Source organism: Balaenoptera acutorostrata, chromosome 8 (assembly GCF_949987535.1).
Source record: "Balaenoptera acutorostrata chromosome 8, mBalAcu1.1, whole genome shotgun sequence".
Taxonomy (NCBI): domain Eukaryota; kingdom Metazoa; phylum Chordata; class Mammalia; order Artiodactyla; family Balaenopteridae; genus Balaenoptera; species Balaenoptera acutorostrata.
In genome coordinates, this window is record NC_080071.1 from 102,296,205 (window position 1) to 102,319,471 (window position 23,267).

Sequence of the window (23,267 nt, forward strand, 5' to 3'; positions counted from 1 at the left end):
TTTTTAACCATCTTAAGTGTATATTTCAGTGGTATTAAGCATATTCCCAGTGCTGTGCAACCAATCTCCAGATATTTTTCATCTTGCAAAACTGCAGCGGTATACCTGTTTTACAGCAACTCCCCATTGTCTCTCATTTCAGCCCCTGGAAACCACCATTCTGCTTTCTTTTTCAGTGAATTTGACTACTCTGGGTAGCGCATATAAATGGAGTCCTACAGTACGGTCACCCCTCGGTGCCCTCTCGGGGCATTGGTTCCATGACCTGCGCCCCTGCATATATCGAAATCCATGGAAGTTCAAGTCCCTTATATAAAATGGCATAGTATTTTCATGTAACCTACGCATCTCCAGATTACTTACAATACCTAATACAACGTAAATGCTGTGTAAATAGTAGCTAGCATGCACCAAGTTCAAGTTTTGCTTTTTGGAACTTTCTGGAATTTTTTGTCCCTAAATATTTTCCATTCACTGCTGGTTGAATCTGCAGATGTGGAGCCTGCGGGTATAGAGGGCCGACTGTATTTTTGTGATTGGCTTATTTTACTTAGCATAATATTCTCAGATATATGCAGTATGTGCTTTGCAGATATATTTTTCAGTCTCTGCCTTGTCTTTTCAATCTCTCAAAATGGTCTTTAGCAAAGCAAAAGTTTTTAATTTTGATGAAGCCCGATTTATCAGCTTTTTGTGCTTTTGGTATCATACCTAAGAACTCCAGTCATAAAAGTTTTATAGTTTTACATTTTTACATTTAGATTTATGATCCTTGTTTAGTTCATTTTTGTATATGGTGTGAGGTTTTGGTCAATATTGAATTTTTTGCCTATATAAGTCCTGTTGCTTGGGGCCTTGAACTTGAGGGGTATTGTCTTGTGTTGCTTTTGATATTCTAAATTTTCAGCAGTGGTATATAAATTTTCAGCAGCAGCAATATAAATCAGTAAAGCTTTACAGCTGTCAAATGAAATATTTTACTTAAAAAAAATGTTTGAGAAGAATTTGTAATGACATCGATGACTTCTTATAAAACTGAAAAAAGTAGAATATACATTTTTGAAGACTATTTGTAGTTACTTTAGATGTCTGGAGTATTTCTGGTAAAACATACTGGAATGTTGTGGTGACCCTGGGTAGAGGGCTGGGTGTTGGAAGTGGAGGGGAGTTATTCTCAATTTGTATTCTTTTCGATCTTTTCCATGTGCATGAGTTTCCTGTTTTATAAGAAGTAGGTTTACAAATGACATATGAAGTGTGAGTATAGTTGTTACTAAAAAAAAAAAAAAAAACCTCCTAAGGCAACATATGCAGTAATGAATTCTTGGAGGGAAAAATACACTAATGTAATGAAAATTGGTTGTCTTTCAGTGATGTGACTTTGATTTCTTTAAAATGTTCTTTTTTTTCTAAGTTAATTTTATTACTGCCTATAAAAACGATGGGGATGGTTCTGAAACTTGAATTCCCTTTAAAAGTTACCTTAAAGTTCAACTTTTAAAATCAAGGAATAGAGTTTTAGGTGTGCTGTGTGTTGTACAGAAAGAATTGGACAGATATTCACCTTCTGAGATGATGCAGGTTAAGGCAATTTTTTGTGTTTCCTACGTCATCTTTGCTTTCGTGTTTCAGTGCCAAACCCAAGTCAGAGATCCACGTATCGATGGCCACTCCAGTCACTGTGTCTATGGAGACCATGTCCAATCAAAATAACGATCAGCCCACCGTTGCAGTCCCACCCACCGCTCAGCAGCCTCCACCAGCCATTCCGACTATGATTGCAGCAGCTAGCCCCCCGTCACAACCAGCGGTTGCCCTTCCAACCATTCCTGGAGCAGTTCCCGTCACTCCACCCATCACCACCATTGCCACTGCCCCTCCACCGCCAGTGGCTGTGGGCAGCAGTCTCTCCTCTGTTTTGGGCCCTCCTGTACCTGAGATAAAAGTTAAAGAAGAAGTGGAACCAGTGGACATCATGAGGCCAGTTTCTGGTAAGTTCATTCACAGTATACTCTTTGCTGGCAGTTGCTTCTTCCCCTTTTCCTAACTCTCCTCAGAGTCCAAACTCTTGTGTGACCCTCAGCCAGGAAGCCTGACACCTTGATGCCCATTTGAAATTTGTATTTCGTTAGTTTTTAATAAATAAAGAAAGCATTACACTCCTTTTGAAAACTAAAACCATATTGCTGCCCTTTTGTAGTTAATTTTCTAACCAAAATCATGAAAAAGATTATTATTTCCCCAAGAATATCTTTAAACATAGCGTCTTGTATTCATTAAGAAAATATTGCCATGTAAAAGGGGTTCACAATACAATCATAGCTAAGTGCTGATTAGTTTACAGTGTATTCCCTGCCAGTTTTTGTTGCCTTGTGTATGCAATAAAGTAAGATTTGTGTTGTAGAAAGTAGTCTCTTAATAAATTTATTTGTGATTAGTAAAATCTCAAAACTACCATTACCCCCTCCCTCTTCTCAACTCTAAACTTCTAGTTTGTAAAAGGCAGGTCACTATAAAAGTTTTCTTTTTGTTTGTTTGGTTTTCTGTTATTTTAATAACTTATGTGGAATCTTATTTTTCCTGACTACAAAAGTAACATTCAGTGTATGAAATTTATAAAATACAGACAAAGCCAAAGTGGAAAACAAGTCAGTTTGTCCCACAGTTACGCAGTATTACCCTCTTACCATTTCGGCATGAAGGCCCCCATCTCCCATGCCATCTGTTCAGTTATGAGGTGTGGTCGTGCTGTGTCTGCAGTTTTTAAACCTGCTGTGTGTTTATTTGCTTATTTATTTTCATTTTATTATGCCAGGAAATACCCTTCTGTGGCACCCATATTTAGCCTCAGCACTTCAGTTGAAAGGTACTGTGGATAACCCTGGAGGGGAAAGGAAATGGTCTCACTTTTGCTGTTCATCTGCTCTTTCAACGTTCTGGATACTTCCTCTTAACCTCTCGGTACTAGGAAGTTGGCAGTAGTCCTTCCTCAAACTGTAAGGCTCTGCACCGGCCTTTGTCCTGTAGGGCTCGTCACCAGGCACTGATGATACAACCTTGTACAAAACAAGCACAACTCCATCCTGTTGGAGCTTACCTTCTAGCAAGGGTGACAGATGATAAAATGAAGTAGAGACAAAATATAAGAGAAAGTTAGGGCTGGAGCTGTGATTTTTAAGAACGTTTTAAAGGGAAGGCCTTACTGAGGAAATGATATTTGAGCAGAGACATTAAAGAGATGAAATGCTGGCCATGAGGATATCTGGAAAAAGATCATTTCAGACCAAGAGAGCAGTAAATGTAAAAGCCTGGTGTGCTCAAAGAATAGTAGAGGCAACAGTAGATGGAGCTCAGTAAGTGAGGGGAGCAGGATAGACAAGTTCAGAGAAACAGGGTCAAGACTGTGAGAGCCTGTGGGCCACTGTAAGGCCTTCGGCTTTGCTGAGGGAGGTGGGAGCTATTAGAGGGTTCTGAGCAGAAGAGAGACTTGAGCTCACTTCCATTTTTAACAGACCACTCTGGCTGCTCTGTGGGAAAAAGACTGGGAACAAGGGTGGAATTAGGGAGGTGTGTTTAGAGGCTGCTGCATTAATTGCAGGGACCAGTGAAGGTTTCAGCCAGGGTAGTAGCAGTACCAGTAGTATGAAGTGGTGAGAGTCTAGATATATTATTGAAGTAGAACTGAGAGGATTTCTTTATTAAGATAGAATGTTGTGTGTGAGGAAGGGCATCAGAGGCAGCTATAAAGTTTTTGGTCTTAGTGTATGGAAGCATAGCGTTGCTGGCAGCTGAGGTAGGGGAGGGTGCAGGGGGGCTCCATTGTGGGGAGAGATGAGGAGTTAGTTTTTAATCTTATCCATTAAGTTAGATCTTAATGGATAAGATCATCTGAGGAATGAGCACCGATAAAAAAACGGAAGCAGTTGTGAACTGAGCCGTGGGGCACTGCAGCATCTTGAGGAGGGAGAGGAGGCCGAAGCTAGCAAAGGAGACTAAGTGGAGGGGCCAGAGTGATCGGGACAAAGCATGGAGCATGAGGTCCTAGAAAGCCAGGACAAGGGTCACGACTGATGAGAGATCAAGTAACGTAAGCACTGAGCAGGACCGTTGGATTTAGCAATACGAAGGTCATGCAGATCTTGAGAAGAGCAGTTTCCACGTCATGATATTGGCCACAGCATGATGGGGAGTGGGTTCAAGAGAAAGCTGGGAAATAACTATTAGAGACAGTGAGTATAAACAGCACTTGAGGAGTTTGTTATAAAGCGCTAGAAAAAAGAAGGGCAATATCTGAAGGGAAATGATGCCAGGAAGAAGTTACTTTTAAGACAGGACAAATGAGTTTTGTATGTTAATGGGAGTGATCCAATAGAGGGGAAAGAAGTGATGATGCAGGAAAAAGAGATGACTTCCTGGAGCGATGTCTGAGGAGGTGAGAGTGGGTGGGACCTATTGTGTATGTGAAGGAATCTGTGTCTGCTGAAATCACAGAGAGAAAGGAAGTGCCTGGTCACAATGCATGTAAGTGGGTATAGCTGGTGGGAATTTATGGACATTTCCTTCTGATTATTTCTGTGTTTTCCAGTAAGATAGAAAGCAGGGTCATAGCTGAGGGTCAGGGTGGTATAGGAGGTGTTGAGGGTGAATGGACTTGGCAGATGCGGGAGGATTGCCCAGCAGCAAGGGCCTGCTCGAGGCCAGCGAGCATGCTAACAGGACACCTGTGCCCGTTGCTGTGTGTTTTTCTCTGGCTACACTCAGCTGCACAGGTGCAAACTGGTTGGAGAGTTGGATTTAGCCTGTTGTGCTTTTTGCTCAGTGAGTACAGTGAAGCAAAAGAAAGGACAATAAATGAATAAAGTGAATAAAATTGATGGGAGAATTAAAACCCAGTGATATGAGAGAGTGGACATTTGAGGGATGAGTGACAGCAAATAAGTGGTATGATTAATGGATAATAGTTCCTAATGGGGTCTAGGAATTGTTGGAGGTAAGTTACTAAGAGAAGTGACCTAGAAAGATAGTTGGGCTATCTTTGGGCTGGAAAGTCAGGTGCTAGAAATTGAGATGTGATGACAGAGTGAAGGAAGGGTATGACTGTTGGGAGTGGGTGGCTGAGGAAGGGTGGAGGGAAAGGATAGGCCAAGGATATATGGTATAGAAGAGTTGAGGAGAACTTTTCTCATGCTTTGCGAGTCCCCAGGTACATGATCCATACAAGCCCAAACAAATGATGTTAACATTGTACTAAGCATGCTGCTTATCTGGGGGCAGTGGACTGTGGTAGTTAAGTAGTCCAGGCTCCGAAGCCAGACTGCCTCTGTCAGCTCCCAGCTGTCCCACTTCCTACTTGTGTGATTTGTGCCACGTTTTCTCATCTTTAAATTGGGGCATAATATAATGCCTACTTACTCAGATTACTTTTAAGATTATATGAGTTAATGGGTTATCTCCTAGAAATCAATGCTCAAAGGCTTGAAAAACAGTGGCTTGAACATGTAAGGTTTTATTGTCTCCCTTGAAGCGAATCCTGAGGCAGACAGCCCAGGCATGGTATGTGGACTCCATAAAATCATTAGGGATCCAGGCTCCTATCACCCCTAGCATTTGACCCTCATGCTCTTGATTCAAGATAGCTGCCGGAACTCCAGCTATCCCATCTGAGTTCCAGGGTCACAGGAAGAAGACGAGTGGGTCATGCCTTCTTTCTTTTAAGGAAACTTCTTAAAAGTGCTACAGAGCACTTGTATTTTCATTTCAAAAGGCCACAATGAACTGTAAGGGAGACTAGTAAATATGGTCTTCCAGCCAAGTGACAGTGTGCCCATTTCAAAGTGAGGGGTGCTCATGCTAAGGGAGGTGAAGATGTGCGATATTAGAAAGCAGTTGGCAGCCTCTGCCACAGTTGGAGTGCTTAGCATGGTGCTGGGCATGTCAGAAGACTCCATAAATGTTAGCTCTCTTTCCTGTCTTCCTCATCTTTCTCACTGATGGAAATCAAGTGACACTTTCCACTGTGTTTGGGCTCTCATGCATGTGTGCACCCTTTTTCCTATGACAGCAGTTCCCCCCCTGGCTACCAACAGTGTGTCTCCGTCTCTTGCATTGCTGGCTAACAACCTGTCCATGCCTACAAGTGACCTACCACCTGGTGCTTCGCCAAGGAAAAAGCCTCGGAAGCAGCAGCACGTGATTTCAACAGAAGAAGGGGATATGATGGAGACAAACAGCACTGATGATGAGAAGTCCACTGCCAAGAGTCTTCTGGTGAAGGCAGAGAAGCGCAAGTCTCCTCCCAAGGAGTATATCGGTAATGCTCACTTGAGCTAAATTTTGTCATGAGAAGCTTCCCACTTAAGTCAGGGGTCCATCCCTGAGGCTGTTTACATAGCCAGATTTCACTTACGGCTCACCTGCAGGAATTGTACCAGGAAGATTTTTGCAAATAGATAGTAAGCTATTTAATGTCTTCTTTTTCTTCTCTTTTGAATAGATGAAGAAGGTGTGAGGTATGTCCCAGTGCGTCCAAGACCTCCCATTACTTTGCTCCGTCACTATCGGAACCCCTGGAAAGCTGCATACCACCACTTTCAGCGGTACAGTGACGTCCGGGTCAAAGGTCAGTTTCCCCAGAAATGTTCGGTGTTAACACTTGCAATGGGTCTTTCACTCAGCTATATTGAAATCACAGTAGAATAGAAAAACAGAATCACAGTTTCCCAGTTTCAAAAAGAACCATAAGTTTTTGTTATAAAATCTCAAGACTTTATTGTTTAACTTAGACAGACTATACAGTTGAGCATAAAATTTGGAAAATTATCCTTTGCTTCAGAAAGCTATGTGTACTTTACTGGAAACACAGTCTAATGAATAATGACAACATGTGTTGCCACTCCCCAGGTGGTCACAGATGACCTCTTCAGCCCTCGAAGTAGTTGAGGAAGAGCTATACTAGACTGTTATTGGACATGGTCCACAGTAGTTCCAGGATGCTCAGATATACATGTGTGATAAGCCCCAGGAAGTGTATTTTCCAAAAGACCTTTTGTTCAACATATGTGAAGCTCTTGGAATGGTCCAGTGCAAGCACTCAGTGAATGTTTTTGTGGTTTTGAACTTGAGAATAACATTCTCATAAACCCACTTATAATAAAAATGTCTGATAGTACTTTGCAAATATCTGCAAATATTTCTATGGATAGACTTTGTGTCATTAATCTCAAGTATAATCATTGCACAGAGAAGTGTAAGTTTTCAGGGAATTGGTCATATTTCCCATTCCCTCAAATAAACTTTACTTGGAAGCTTCCTTGAAGCCTCAAGATGAGTCTGAGTTGGATGGTGCTGACTAATGCCTATCAGCAGGAGTGAAGGTCCTGACAGTTCACTATCTGAATGGAAGTACAGAGGTGGCTGCACTGCCCAGTGTTTCTTCCTCACAAGGACACCCTGAGGATTGAACAGAGGGTGAGATTTCGAAAGAGAAATCAGAGACTGTTGGCCTTTGGTGGAAGCAGGCTATGAGCCACCAAACATTTCTTCACACCACAGGAGTTCCATATCGTAGCAGGAAAATATTTACAGTTTTCCCTGGTAACATTTTAAGCCATAAAAGATTTTTATTGCTTATTGGAACTCACTCTTCAGAAGCTATCTCAAGAAAGATTATTTGACAGCTGAAAATACTGATGATTCCTAAATCTTCTGTTTGGATATGTACATATTAATCACCTTGTGCCAAGTCTCTTGACTATTAAACTTTAATTGAACTGTTTTGCCTAAGCTTTAAAGTCATATTCATACAAAGAAATAAAGATGGAGTACTAAAAACAGGTAATTCACAGGGAGGAAAGAAAAGAGAAATAGGGGAATAAGAAGCACAGAAAACAAATAATAACATGGCAGGCTTAGCCTTACATATCAGTAATTACCTTAAATGTAAATAGTCTGAAAGTACCAATTAAAACACAGATGGGCAGAGAGGATAAAAATAAAGATCCAACTATATTATGTCTGTAAGAAACTTCAGATACAGTGAGTCAGTAGAGTGACAGTAAAAGGGTGGAAAAATATGTACAATGCAAAAACTAATCAAAAAACAAGAGTAGTTATAGTAATATCAAATAAAAGTAAACTTCAGAGGAAAGGAAATTACTAGCAATGAAAAAAGGCATTACATACTGATTAAAAATATATAGGCAACAAAAATCGAGAGCTTCAGAATATATGAAGCAAAAACAGCTGAAAGGAGTAGTAGGCAAGTGTGCAGTCATAGTTAGAACTTCAACACCCTCTTCTTAGTAGTTGATAGAAGTACTTGACAGAAAATCAGCAAGGATATACAAGAGGTGAACACCACGAACCAACGTCTAGTAGACATTATAGGACACTCGAACTGTGGCAGAATACATATTCTCTCGAGTGTACACAGAACATATAAAGACAGACCATATTTAGGATCATAAACCTCAACGAATTAGGGAGAATTGAAGTCATACAGAAAAATATAAAGTATCTTCATTGACCATAATGGAATCAAACTAGAAACCAGTGACAGATAAAACCTCCAAGCCATGGATTAAGCAAAACACTTCTAAATAATGGGTCAAAGAGGAAGTCTAAAGGGAAGTTTCTAAAAATACTTAAAACTGAATGAAAATAAAAACAACATACCAAAATATGTGGAAGGCAACTAAAGCAGTGCCAACAGGAAAATCTATAGCACTAAATGTTTATATCAAAACAGAGGAGGAAATATCTCAATCTCAGTTTCTGCATCAAAAAACGAGAAAAAGAAGAACAACATAAACTCAAAGCAGGTACAAGGAAGAAAATAGTGAAGATAGCAGAAATCAGTGAAATTGAAAACAGAAAATAAAATGAAAAAGCTAATTCTTTAAAAGAAAAATCAATAAAATAAATCTCTAGCAAGACTGAAGAAGGTAGAAGAGAGAGAACGTAAATCATGAATATGAAGAAGGAAACAGGAGAGACAGCACTGCAAACATCTGCAGACAACAACCGTACGCTTACTGCATATGCAAGCATGGCAACAAACAGTGCTTGACACATGATATTCTGTGTCAGAGATTAGCTCAAGATGGCAGAGTAGAAGGATGTGAGCTCAACCCTTCTTAAAAAAACACCAAAACCACAACTAACTGCTGAACAACCATCAACAACAAAAAAAAGCACTCGAACCTACCAAAAAAGGTAGCCTACATCCAAAGACGAAGAAGCCACAGTGAGATGGTAGGAGGGGCGCAATCGCTATAAAACCAAATCCCATACCCGCCAGGTGGGCAAGTCACAAACTGGAAAACAGTTATACCACAGATGTTCTCCCACAGGAGTGAAAGTTCTGAGCCCCACATCAGGCTTCCCAGCCTGAGAGTCTGACAACAGAAGGAGGAGCCCCCAGAGAATCTGGCTTTGAAAGCCAGCAGGGTTTGATTGCAGAAATTCCACAGGACTGGGAGAAACAGAAACTCCAATCTTGGAGGGTGCACACAAGGTCCCATGCACACCAGGACCCAGGGGTAAAAAGCAGTGACCCCATAAGAGACAGGCAGACCTACCTGCTAGTATTGGAGGGTCTCCTGCAGAGGTGGGGGATGGCCATGGCTCACTACAGGGACAATAACACCAGCAGCAGCAGTTCTGGGGAGTACTCATTGGCGTGAGCCCTCCCAGAGGCCACCATTAGCCCTACCCAACAGCCTGTAGGCTCCATGCTGGAACACCTCAGGCCAAATGACCAACAGGGCAGAACACAGCCCCACCCCTCAGCAGACACGCAGCTTAAAGTCTTCCTGAGCATGGCCCTACCCACCAGAGGAACAAGACCCAGCTCCACCCACCACTGGGCAGGAACCAGTCCCTCACATCAGGAAGCCTGCACAAGCCTAATCTAGCCTCATCCACCAGAGGGCAGACAGCAGGAGCAAGAACTACAATCCTGCAGCCTGCGGAATTGAAACCACAATTACAGAAAGTTAGACAAAATGAAACAGCAGAGGAATATGTCACAGATGAAAGAACAAGGTAAAAACCCCAGAAGAACAACTAAGTGAAGTAGAGATAGGCAACCTACCAGAAAAAGAATTCAAAATAATGATAACGAAGTTGATCCAAGACCTCGGAAAAAGAATGGAGGCAGAGATCGAGAAGATGCAAGAAATGTTTAACAAAGACCCAGGAGAACTAAAGAACAAACAGAGATGAACAACACAATAACTAAAATGAAAATTACACTAGAAGGAATCGATAGCACAATAACTGAGGCAGAAAAATGGATAAGTGACCTAGAAGACAAAATGGTATAAATCACTGCCACGGAACAGAATAAAGAAAAAAGAATGAGAAGAAATGAAGACAGTCTGAGAGACCTCTAGGACGACATTAAATGCACCAACATTTGCATTATATAGGGGTCCCAGAAGGAGGCGAGAGAAAGAACCTGAGAAAATATGTGAAGAGATAATAGCTGAAAACTTCTCTAACATGGGAAAGGAAACAGTCAACCAAGTCCAGGAAGCGCAGAGTGTCCCAGGCAGAATAAACCCAAGGAGGAACACGCTGAGACATAGTAATCAAATTGACAAAAATTAAAGACAAAGAAAAAATATTAAAAGCAACAACAGAAAAGCAACAAATAACATACAAAGGAACTCCCATGAAGTTATCAGCTGATTTCTTAGCAGAAACTTTGCAGACCAGAAGGGAGTGGTGAGATATATTTATAGTGAGGAAAGGGAAGAACCTACAACCAAGATTACTCTACCCAGCAAGGCTGTCATTCAAATTCGACAGAGAAATCAAAAGCTTTACAGACAAGCAGAAGCTAAGAAAATTCAGCACCACCAGACCAGCTTTGCAACAAGTTCTAAAGGAACTTCTCTAAGTGAAAAAGAAGAGACCAAAACTACTATAGAAACAAGAAAATTACAATTGGAAAAGCTCACCAGTAAAGGCAAACATGCAGTAAAGGTAGGAAATCATCTGCACACAATATGATATCAAAACCAGCAAAATTGTGAGAAGAGGAGAGCACAAATGCAGGATGTTGGAAATGCATTTGAAATTAAAAGACCAGCAACTTAAAACAATCTTATTTATATATAGACTGCTATATCAAAACCTCATGGTAACTGCAAACTGCAAATCTACAATAGATACACAAAAAAGGAATCCAAACACAACATCAAATCACAAGGGAAGAGAACAAAGAGGAAGGGAAGAAAAACCACCTGCAATAACAAATCCAAAACAGTTAACAAAATGGCAGTAAGAACACACATATCGATAATTACCTTAAATGTAAACAGATTAAATACTCTAACCAAAAGACATAGACTGACTGAATGGATACAACAACAAGACCTGTATATATTGCTGTCTACAAGAGACCCACTTCAGATCTAGAGACACATACAGAATTAAAGTGAAGAGATGGGAAAAGGTATTCCATGCAAATGGAGATCAGAAGAAAGCTGGAGTAGCAATACTCATGACAGACAAAATAGACTTTAAAATAAAGACTGTTACAAGAGACAAAGAAGGACACTACATAATGATCAAGGGATCAATCTAAGAAGATATAATAGTTGTAAATAGATATTCACTCAACATAGGAGCACCTCAATATATAAGGCGAATATTAACAGCTGTAAACGGAGAAATTGACAGTAACATAGGACTTTAACACCCTGATTTCAAAAATGAACAGATCATCCAGACAGAAAATCAGTAAGAAAACACAGGCCTTAAATGACACATTAGACCAGATGGACTTAATTGATATTTTTAGAGCATTCCATACAAAAGCAGCAGAATACATATTCTTCTCAAGTGCACATGGAACATTCTCCAGGATAGATTACACCTTGGGTCACAAATCAATCCTCAGTAAATTTAAGAAACTGAAATCATATCAAGCATCTTTTCCAACTACAACGCTATGAGATTAGAAATCAACTACAAGAAAAAACTGCAAAAACCACAAGCACGTGGAGGCTAAACAATATGCTACTAAACAACCAATGGGTCACTGGAGAAATCAAAGAGGCAATCAGAAAATACCTAGAGACAAATGAAAATGAAAACACAATGATCCAAAACCTACGGGATGCAGCAAAAAAAGTTGTAAGAGGGAAGTTTATAGCAATACAATCTTAGCTCAGGAAACAAGAAAAATCTCAAATAAACAATCTAACCTTATACCTAAAGCAACTAGAGAAAGAAGAACAAACAAAACCCAAAGTTAGAAGAATTCATAAAGATCAGAGCAGAAATAAATGATATAGAGATGAAGAAAACAATAGCGAAGATGAATGAAACTAAAAGCTGGTTCTTTGAAAAGATAAACAAAATTGATAAACCTTTAGCCACACTCATCAAGAAAAAAAAGGAGAGGGCTCAAATCAGTAAGATTAGAAATGATAAAGGAGAAGTTACAACTGACACCACAGAAATACAAAGGATCTTAAGAGACTACTACATGCAACTATATGCCAATAAAGTGGACAACCTGGACGAAAGACAAATCCTTAGAAAGGTACAATCTTCCAAGACTGAACCAGGGAAGAATAGAAAATATGAACAGACCAATCACAAGTACTGAAATTGAAACTGTGATTTAAAAACTCCCAACAACAAAAGTCCAGGACCAGATGGCTTCGCAGTTGAATTCTATCAAACATTTAGAGAAGAACTAACACCTACCCTTCTGAAACTGTTTCAAAAAATAGCAGAGGAAGGAACACTCCCAAACTCATTCTATGAGGCCACCATCACCCTGATACCAAAACTAGACAAAGATACCACAAAAAAAGAAAGTTACAGGCCAACATCACTGATGAACATAGACGCAAAAATCCTCAACAAAATACTAGCAAACCGAATCCAGTAACACGTTAAAAAGGGTCATACACCATGATCAAGTGGGATTTATCCCCGGGATGCAAGGATTTTTCAATATCTGCAAATCAATCCATGTGATACACCATATTAACAAATAATTGAAGAATAAAACTTATATGATCATCTCAATAGGTGCAGAAAAAGATTTTGACAAAATTCAACACCCATTTATGATAAAAACTCTCCAGAAAGTGGGCATAGAGGGAACATACCTCAACATACTAAAGACCATATATGACAAACCTACAGCTAACATCATACTGAATGGTGAAAAGCTGAAAGCATTTCCTGTAAGGTCAGGAGCAAGACAAGGATGTCCACTCGTGCTACTTTTATTCAACATAGTTTTGGAAGTCCTAACCACAGCAATCAGAGAAGGAAAAAAAAAAGTCATCCAAATTGGAAAAGAAGAAGTAAAACTCACTTTTTGCAGATGACATGTTATTATACATAGAAAATCCTAAAGATGCTACCAGAAAACTACTAGAGCTCATCAGTGAATTGAGTAAAGTTACAGCATACAAAATTAATACACAGAAATACACTAACAACAAAAGATCAGAAAGAGAAATTAAAGAAACAATCCCATTTACCATCACATCATAAAGAATAAAATACCTAGGAATAAACCTGCCTAAGGATGCAAAAGACCTGTACTCCAAAAACTCTAAGATGCTGATGAAAGAAATCAAAGATGACCCAACCACATGGAAAGATATACTGTGTCCTTAGATTGGAAGAATCAGTATTCTCAAAATGACTATACCACCCAAGGCAATCTACAGTCTTAAAATTTGTATGGAGACACAAAAGACCCCGAATTGGCCAAAGCAATCTTGAGAAAGAAAAATGGAGCTGGAGGGATCAGGCTCTCTGACTTCAGACTATACTACAAAGCTATAGTCATTACTACAGTATGTTACTGGCACAAAAACAGAAATACACATCAATGGAACAGGATAGAAAGCCCAGAAATAAACCCATGCACCTGTGGTCAATTAATCTATGACAAAGGAGGCAATGGAGGAGAGACAGTACAATACAGTGGAAGAGAGACAGTCTCTTCAATAAATGGTGCTGGAAAACTGGACAACTACATGTCAGAAAATGAAGTTAGAACATTCTTTAACACCATACACAAAAATAAACTCAAAATGGATTAAAGACCTAAATGTAAGAACAGACATTATAAAACTCTTAGAGGAAAACATAGGCAGAACACTCTCTGACATAAATTGCAGCAGTATCTTTTTGATCCGTCTCCCAGAGTAATGGAAATAAAAACAAAAATAAACAAATGGGACCTGATTAAACTCAAAAGCTTTGCACAGCAAAGGAAACCATAAACAAAACAAGAAGACAACCCACAGAATGGGAGAAAATATTTGCAAATGATGCAGCTCACAAGGAATTAGTCTCCAAAATTTACCAACAGCTCTTGCAGCTCAGTGTCATCAAAACAAACAACCCAATCAAAAAATGGGCAGAAGACCTAAATAGCATTTCTCCAAAGAAGACATACAGATGGTCAAGAGGCACATGAAAAGATGTTCAACCTCACTAATTATTAGAGAAATGAAAATCAAAACTACAATGAGATACCACCTCACACCAGTCAGAATGGCCATTGTCAAAAAATATACAAACGATAAATGCTGGAAAGGGTGTGGAGAAAAGGGAATCCTCCTACACTATTAGTGGGAATGTAAATTAGTACAGCCACTGTGGAGAACAGCATGGAGGTTCCTTAAAAAAATGAAAATAGGGTACCATATGATCCAGCAGTCCCACTCCTGGGCATATATTGGAGAAAAACATGGTTCGAAAGGATACATGCACCCCAATGTTCATTGTAGCAGTATTTACAATAGCCAAGACATGGAAGTAACCATAGTGCCCATCAACAGAGGAATGGATTAAGAAGGTGTGGTACATATATACAATAGAACATTACCCAGCCATTACAAAGAATGAAATAATGCCATTTGCAGCAACATGGATGGAGATTATCATACTAAGCAAAGTACATCATACAGAAAAAGACAAATATCATATGATATCGCTTATATGTGGGGGGAAAAAAACATACAAATGAACTTCTTTACAAAACAGAAACAGACTCACAGACTTAGAGAACGAACTTATTGTTACCAGGAGGGAAGAGTGGGGGGGAGGGATAGATTGGGAGTTTGGAATTGACATGTACACACTGCTGTATTTAGAATAGATAACCAACAAGTACCTACTGTATAGCACAGGCAAGTCTGCTCAGTATTCTGTAATAACCTAAATGGGAAAAGAATTTGAAAAAGAGTAGATACATGTATATGTATAACTGAATCACTTTCCTGTGCTCCTGAAACCAACACAACATTGTTAGTAAACTGTACTCCAATATGAAATAAAAATTTTTTAAAAAGAAGGAAACCGGATATTACTAAGACTGTGCAGCCATTAAAAGCATAAGGAAGTACTACAAACAACTTTATGCTCATAAAGTCAGCTGCTTAGATGAAGTAGACCAATTCCTTAAAAGCTACATACTACCAAAACTCAATCAGAAACAGGCAATCTGAATAGTCTTATAACCATTAAATAAGTTGAATCCATAATTTAAAAGCTTCCAAACAGGAATCTGTAGGCTCAGATACTTTTACTGGGAAATTCTACCAAACGTTTAAAGAAGAATCAACACCAGTTTCCCACAATCTCTTTCAAATATAGGAGGGAACACTTCATTTTATGAAGCCAATATTTTCCTGATACAAAAACAAGACAGAGGGGCTTCCCTGGTGGCGCAGTGGTTGAGAATCTGCCTGCTAATGCAGGGGACACGGGTTCGAGCCCTGGTCTGGGAAGATCCCACATGCCACGGAGCAGCTGGGCCCGTGAGCCACAACTACTGAGCCTGCGCGTCTGGAGCCTGTGCCCCGCAACGGGAGGGGCCGCGGTAGTGAAAGGCCCACGCACCGCGATGAAGAGCGGTCCCCGTGCCGCGATGAAGAGTGGCCCCCACTTGCCGCAACTAGAGAAAGCCCTCGCACGAACCGAAGACCCAACACAGCCAAAAATAAATAAATAATAAATAAAAATAAATAAAGTAGCTATAAAAAAAAAAAAAAAACAAGACAGAGAGAGTACAACTATAGAAAACTACATATCAATATTCCTTAATGAATGTAGATAAAAAAATCCTTAACAAAATGTTAGCAAATTGAATCCAGCAATATCTAAGTAGAATTTTACACCTTGATCAAGTAGGATTTGTTACAGCTATGCAAGGTTAGTTCAGCATTTGAAAATCAGTGTAGTTCACTGTTTTGTAATTCACTGTTTTTAACAGGCTATATTAATTTCCTAGGGCTGCCATAACAAAGTACTACAAGGTGGATGGCCTAAAATAACAAATATATTCTCTCATAGTTCTGGAGGCCAGAAGTCCAAAATCAAGGTATATGCCGGATCATGCCCTCTTTGAAGGCTGTAGAAGAGAATCCTTCCTTGCCTCTTTTTACCTTCTGGTGGTTGCCAGAAACCCTAGTTATTCTTCGGCCTGCTACTGCATTACTCCAATTTCTGCCCCCATCTCCAGCAGAGCATTCCTCCCTGTGTTTCTTGACTCTTTGGATTTAGGGCCCACCCTAATTCAGTATGACTTCTTAACTTGATTACATCTGCAAAGACCCTCTTCCAAATAAGATCACGTTCACAAGTACCAAGGGTTAGAACTTAAACATCTTTTGGAGGGACAATTCAACCCACAACAGAAGCTAAAGAAAAATCACATGATCATATCAATTGATGCAGAAAATTTGACAAAATTCAAAACGTTTTCATGATAAAAACTCAAAAATAGAGAAGGAGGAAGACTTCCTCAACTTGATAAAAAGTCTACAAAAAAACTAGAGCTAACATTATACTTAATGGTAAAGACTGAACGCTTTCTACCTGAGATTGGCAAAAGGATAAGACTGTCTTGTCTCACCACTCTTACTTAGGATAGAACTGGCAGTTCTAGCCACATTGTAAAGTAAGAAAAAGAGATAGAAGGCTATACCAGTTGGAAGGGAATAAATAAAACTCTATTTGCAAATGACATCATTGTCTACATAGAAAATCTCAAGGATTCTACCAAAAACCCCTGAAACTAGTAAATAAGTTCAGCAAGGTCACAGGCTACAATATCAACATGAAAAAAATCAATTATAATTTTAGATACCTGGAATGTTGTGGAAACATATTAAAAGCATAATGCCATTTACAATTATTCCCCCCAAAGTGATATACTCAGGTACAAATCTAGCAAAACATGTACAGGACGTGTTTGCTGAAAACTGAAAAATGCTGATGAAAGAAATGAAAGAAGATCTAAATAAATGAAGAGACATACAGCATTCATGATTAGAAAAACTCAGAGATGTCAGTTCTCCCTAGATTGACCGATACATTTACTACAATTTCTACCAAAATCACAGAGGTTTTTGTAAACTTAGTAAAGGTTGTTCTAAACATTATGTGGAAAGGCACAGGGACTAGAATAGGTAAAATAATCTTGAAAAACAAGAGAAATCTTACAAATCTTCTTTAGCTTCAGTACTCAAAACAGCATGGTGTTTGCAGAAGGATAGACGTGTTGATGACGGAATGGAATAAAAAATGCAGAAATAGACTCACACAGATATGCTCAACTGATTTTTGACCAAAATGCAAAAGGAATTCAATGGAGGAAGGAGAGTCTCTTTAACAATGCTGGACATCCGTATGTTAGGTTGGGGGGGGGGCCTCAACCTAATCCTCACACTTCATGCAAAAACTAACTCAAAACGGATAATAGATTTAAATGTAAAACTGTAAAACTTTTAGAAAAAAAACCTAGGAGAAGGTCTTCAAAACCTAGGGCATGGTGAACAATTCTTAGACATAACACCAAAAACACCATCTCTAAAAGAAAAACAATCAATAAATTGGACTTCATAAAACCTTTTTTTATCTGTGAAAGACCCTATTAGGAGGATGAAAAGACAAGCTATAGACTGGGAGGGAATATTAGCAAACTACATCTCTGATAAAGGACTCATGTCTAGGATATATATTAGGAACTCTCAGTACTTAACAGTAAATAAAAACAGTAATCCAGTTAGAAAATGGACAAAGGCATGAAGAGACATTTCACCAAAGAGGATACATGGATGGCAAGCACCTGAGAAGATGTCCAAGGGTATATAAATCCTAGTCCTTAAGTGTGGGCTATGTAGAGTCTTTGTTCCAAAGTGTGCAGTGTGGTGGAAGAGGGTGTCTCTCTCTCTTTACAGTGGAGACATGTGACAAACATCACCTCAGCCAGGTGATCAAAGTCAGTCTCAATAGTGATGAATCAGTGATGACAATGGTACTTCTCTATGTCTCCTCTCAAAAATCTATAACCTCTGTCTAATCCTAACAAAAACATCAGACAAATCTAACTAGAAGGTCATCCTACAAAATAGTTAACCAGTACTCTTGAAAACTGTCAAGGTCATCAGAAACAAGGGAAGTCTGAGAAGCCATCAAGCCAAAAGGAGTCTCAGGACACATGACAAGTAAATGTACTGTGGTATCTTAACTGGATTCTGGAACAGAAAGCAGTAAAATTTAATTTTTAAAAAGCGTTTATCCCTAGCCATTAGAGGAACTTAAATTGAGTTGCCTATCAAAATAACTGAAATTAGGGAATTCCCTGGCAGTCCAGTGGTTAGGGCTTGGTGCTTTCACTGCCGGGGACCAGGGTTCAATCCCTGGTCAGGGAACTAAGATCCCACAAGCCACGCAGCACAGCCAAAATAACTGAAATTAAAAATACTGATAATGCCAAATGGGGATGTAGAGGAACTAGATCTCTCATATGTTCCTTTGAGCATTTTGAATGTTATCCCACTACTTTCTAGCCTCCATTGTTTCTCTAGAGAAGTCAGCTACTGATTTTATTGGGGTTATCTTGTAAATGATGCATCATGTTTTGTCTTGCTCCTTTGAAGATTTTCTCAACTTTGACTTTCAACATTTTTATAATACTATAATATGTCTTTTTGTATCTTTGCATTTATCATACTTGGGGTTCCTTGAGCTTCCTGTATATATAGGTTATTGGTTTTCAGTAAATGTGAGAAGTCTTCAGCCATTTTTTCTTTGAATATTTCTCCTCCTTTCTCTCTTTTCTTTTTGGTACTCCCTTATACATGTTTTGGTGCTCTTAATGGTGTTTCATGTTTCTTTGAGGCCCTGTTCATTTTTCTTCATTTCTTTCTCGCTTCAGTTCTTCAGTGCTGTTGGTCTGTCTTCAGCTTTACTAATTCTCTTTTGTACCAATTCAGATCTACTGTTGAGCCCCTCTAGTAGATTTTTAACATTTTGTTTACTGTACTTTTTAACTCCAGAATTTCCATTTGGTTCTTTTCTTAAAAAATTATTTCTCTCTCTCTACAGATATTCTCTATTTAATGTGACATGATCATCATACCTTCTTTTATTTCTTTACTCATGCTTTCTTTTCATTCTGTGAATTTATTCATAACGGCTACTTTGAAATCTTCTTCTGATAAATCTGACATCTGGTCACTCTCTCAAGCAGTTTCTGGTGCCTGTTTCTTTTTCCCTGTGTATGGGTCATACTTTCCTGTTTCTTTGCATGCCTCATAATTTTTGTTAGAAACTGGACATTTTAGATACTATATTGTAGCAACTCTTGGTACTGATCTCCCCATCTCCTCCAAGACGCACTATAGTTATTTGCTATTTGCTAGTTTATCTGTTTAGCGACTGGCTGGATTCTTTTCGTGAAGTCTAATCACCTGCACCCCACCAACACCACCAAGTGTTAAGCCTCTGACGTTACTCCTTGGGGAGGCACAGCTTTGGGTGCCCAAGTCACCTGGGAAGACAGTGGCATTAGTAGGGTTCTCCCCCACTGTTTCCCTGGCCACATCCAACTGATAAACCCCACTACTTGCTTGCCACTTGATCTTCTAGAACACAGTACTGGAATTTGACCTTAAACACAAATTCCTCTGCAAACTAATCCAGCCGTATTGTAGCTCCTTGCCAGAACGGCTTCTGAGGTCAGTGTTTGGTGTTTGTGCTTCCCCCAGGAGAGCTCCTGCCAGCTGTCTTACTCTTTGTTCTCTCCTGAAAACTGGTCAGCCCACAGTCTAGGCTGCGTCTTTCACTGGGTCTGCACGTTTCCTCCTACTCGCCTTCACTACACTCTCCACTGCTTTTGGGAGCATTTGAACTTGCGCACTCTGTTGAAAATGGAGCTGCCTCCTTTGGGAAGAGATTAGAAGCTTCCTGTGCTGTGGCCTGTTTCTCCCTCCAGGCAGAAGCTCTGAGCCTAGGGCTCTGGAGGTGGGGGTGGGACAATGACAGCCTTTTCTCCGAGTAACGCCTTGCTCTAGGAGGTGAGCACTCAGTGTAGGGGAAGAGGAGTGAGTAGCCTGGGGTCTGTCCACTTGGTTTGCCTCTCCTAATGTGACGCCACCATTTAACAAGCCAGGAGAAGGGCCCCTGGGGCCCCAGTGTTCTCAGCACGCCTTGCCTAAGGTGCAGTCTCCATCCTACAAGTGGGGCTGAGCGACAGAAGGGAGCCCCCATGTCAGTAGACTCGCCTGGGACTTGGCCTCAGCAGCAGGGAGCAGGGAGCAGGATGAGAACTCCTTGCCCCTGCTGGGAGGAGAGCGTCTTCCTGGGAGCTGGAGGAGAGGGGGCTCCGTGTCGTGGGCTGCAGCCATCTGGAGTGGAGTCGCCGCCTCTCTGAGCTGGAGAGAGGAGAGAGGGAGCAGGCTTGGGTTAAATACCACAGACTTCCTGTTCTTTGCACATTTTAGTAGATTTGCTTGAGTAGATGTTTCTGCATTGCTCTTTGCCCTTAGGACCTTTCCCAGAGGTTTAAAGCGTTATTTAAAATTTTTCCCCAGTTTCACTGGGGAAGCAGCTTAGAAGAACACTGTCATATCACAAGTCAGTTGTCTCTTCTACATTGCTGAGCTACTCTGGAAAAAAAAAAGTTTAGCAGTTTTATAAAAACCAAACATACACTTACCATATGACCCAACAGTTGCACTCCTGGGCATTTATCCCAGAAAAATGAAAACCTGTGTTCACACAAAAATCTGTACACAGGTGTTCATAGCAACTTTTTGGTAAGAGCCAAAATCTGGAAACAACACAAATGACATTAAACGGTTAAACAAACTATAGTGCCATTGAATACTACTCAGGAATGGAAAGGAAAGAACTATTGATCATATAATAGCTTAGATGGATCTCAAGGGCATTGTGCTTATGCTTAGTGGAAAAAGCTAATTTTAGGAGGACACATACCAAAAAGAAAAAAAGGAGACATATCATGTGATTCTATCTATATAACAATCTCTAAGTGACAAAATTATAGAGATAGAGAACAAATTAGTGGATTTTGGGGTTAATCATGGGGCAGGGGTGGTGTGACCATAAAGGTGTGGCACAGGAGAGATCTCTGTGGTGATGCAATAGTTCTGAATCTCGATTGCGGTGGCAGTCACATAAATCTAAAATGATGTAATGGCATATACTCACTTTACATCAGTGGCAGTTTCCTGGGTACGATACTGTACTACAGTTATTAAGATATAGACAGTGGTGAAGGAGAAATACCTGACCTCTCTTTACTATCTTTTTTTCCCCAGTAATAGCTTTATTGAACTATAATTCATGTAGCATACAATTCATCTGTTAAAATGTACAATTCAGTGATTTTTAGTATGTTCACAGTTGCACGTCCATCACTACGGTTAGTTTTAAAACATTTTCATTACCCAATAAGAGACTCGACAACCCTTAGCCATCATCCCCAATCCTGCCATCTTCACTCCTCCCTACCCCCAACCCTAGGCAACCTCTGATCTGCTTTCCATCTCTATAGATTTCCCAGTGCTGGACATTTCCTATGAACGGAATCATATATTATACAGTCTTCTGTGACAGGCTTATTCCACTTAGTGTAATGTTTTCAAGGTTCATCCATGTAGCATGTATCAGTACTTCATTCCATTTTCCTGCCGAATAATATTCTATTTTATGGATATATACCACATTTTATTTATCCATTCATCACTTGATGGGCATTTGGGTTGTTTCCACTTTTTGATTATTATGAATAATGGTGCTGTGATCATTTGTGTCTGCATTGTTTTTATAAATTTATTTTATTTATTTATCTTTGGCTGCGTGGGGTCTTCATTGCCACATGCAGGCTTTCTCTAGTTGTGGCCAGCGAGGGCTACTCTTCGTTGCGATGCGCGGGCTTCTCATTGTGGTGGCTTCTCTTGTTGTGGAGCACGGGCTCTAGGCGTGCAGGCTCAGTAGTTGTGGCTCACTGGCTCTAGAGTGCAGGCTCAGTAGTTGTGACACACGGGCTTAGTTGCTCTGGAGCACGTGGGATTTTCCCGGACCAGGACTCGAACCTACGTCCCCTGCATTGGCAGGTGGATTCTTAACCACTGCAGCACCAGGGAAGCCCCATGTGTCTACATTTTTGTGGGAACATCTGTTTTCATTTCTCTTGGACATATACCTAGGAATAGAACTTCTGGGTTATTTGATAACTATAGTTAACATTCTAGCAACTCCCAGGCCGTTTTCCAAAGCAAATACATTTTTCCCACCGGCAGTGCATGATGATACTTCTGATATCTCCATATCCTCACCAGCACTTACTCTTTTTTTTTATTACAGCATCCTAATGGGTGGGAAGTGGTACTTCACTGTGGTTTTGATTTACATTTCCCTAATGCCTAATGATGTTGAATATCTTCATGTGATGTTGGCCATTTGTATATGCTTTTTGGAAGAAATGTCTTTTTGGATCCTTTGCCCTTTTTAATTGGTTTGTCTTTTTATTATTGAGTGGTAAGAATTCTTCCTATGTTTTATATACAGGTCCCTTACCAGATATATCTCTAGACTATCTTTGCAACTTCTGTGAAACTAAAAAGTTTTTTTTAATGTTCATAATGAAATATACACGTCCATCTAAAACTGGTGAAATCTGAATAGGGTCAGTGGACTCTGTCAGTGTCACGGTTGTGATATTGACTGTAGTTTTGCAAGATCTTACCACTGAGGGAAAGTGGATAAAGAGTACACAGGATTCACAACATTGTAAAGCAATTATAATCCAATAAAGATGAAAAAAAAAAAAGTACACGGGATCTCCCTGTATTATTTCTTACAATTGTATGTGAACCTACAGTTCTCTCAAAAAGGTTAAAATTCTTTCATCCCATTCATGCTAATACTTACCTAGTAGACAGGTTTTTTTTTAATTGCTCTGA

The 23,267-nt window shown here is 39.8% G+C and overlaps 1 protein-coding gene across 7 annotated transcripts in view; it reads left to right on the plus strand.

Annotated features, from left to right (window-relative positions):
• Window positions 1-23,267, plus strand: part of SAP130 (Sin3A associated protein 130) — a 73,640-nt gene that overhangs the window by 46,182 nt on the left and 4,191 nt on the right. For 6 of the 7 annotated variants that reach the window (XM_007182874.2, XM_007182871.2, XM_007182875.2 and 3 more), the window contains 3 exons: window positions 1,633-1,991; window positions 6,062-6,310; window positions 6,494-6,619. In XM_007182874.2, the coding sequence (XP_007182936.1) occupies window positions 1,633-1,991; window positions 6,062-6,310; window positions 6,494-6,619 (734 nt within the window). The remainder of the gene's footprint in view (window positions 1-1,632; window positions 1,992-6,061; window positions 6,311-6,493; window positions 6,620-23,267) is intronic. The other variant, XM_007182872.2, reaches the window with a different exon arrangement.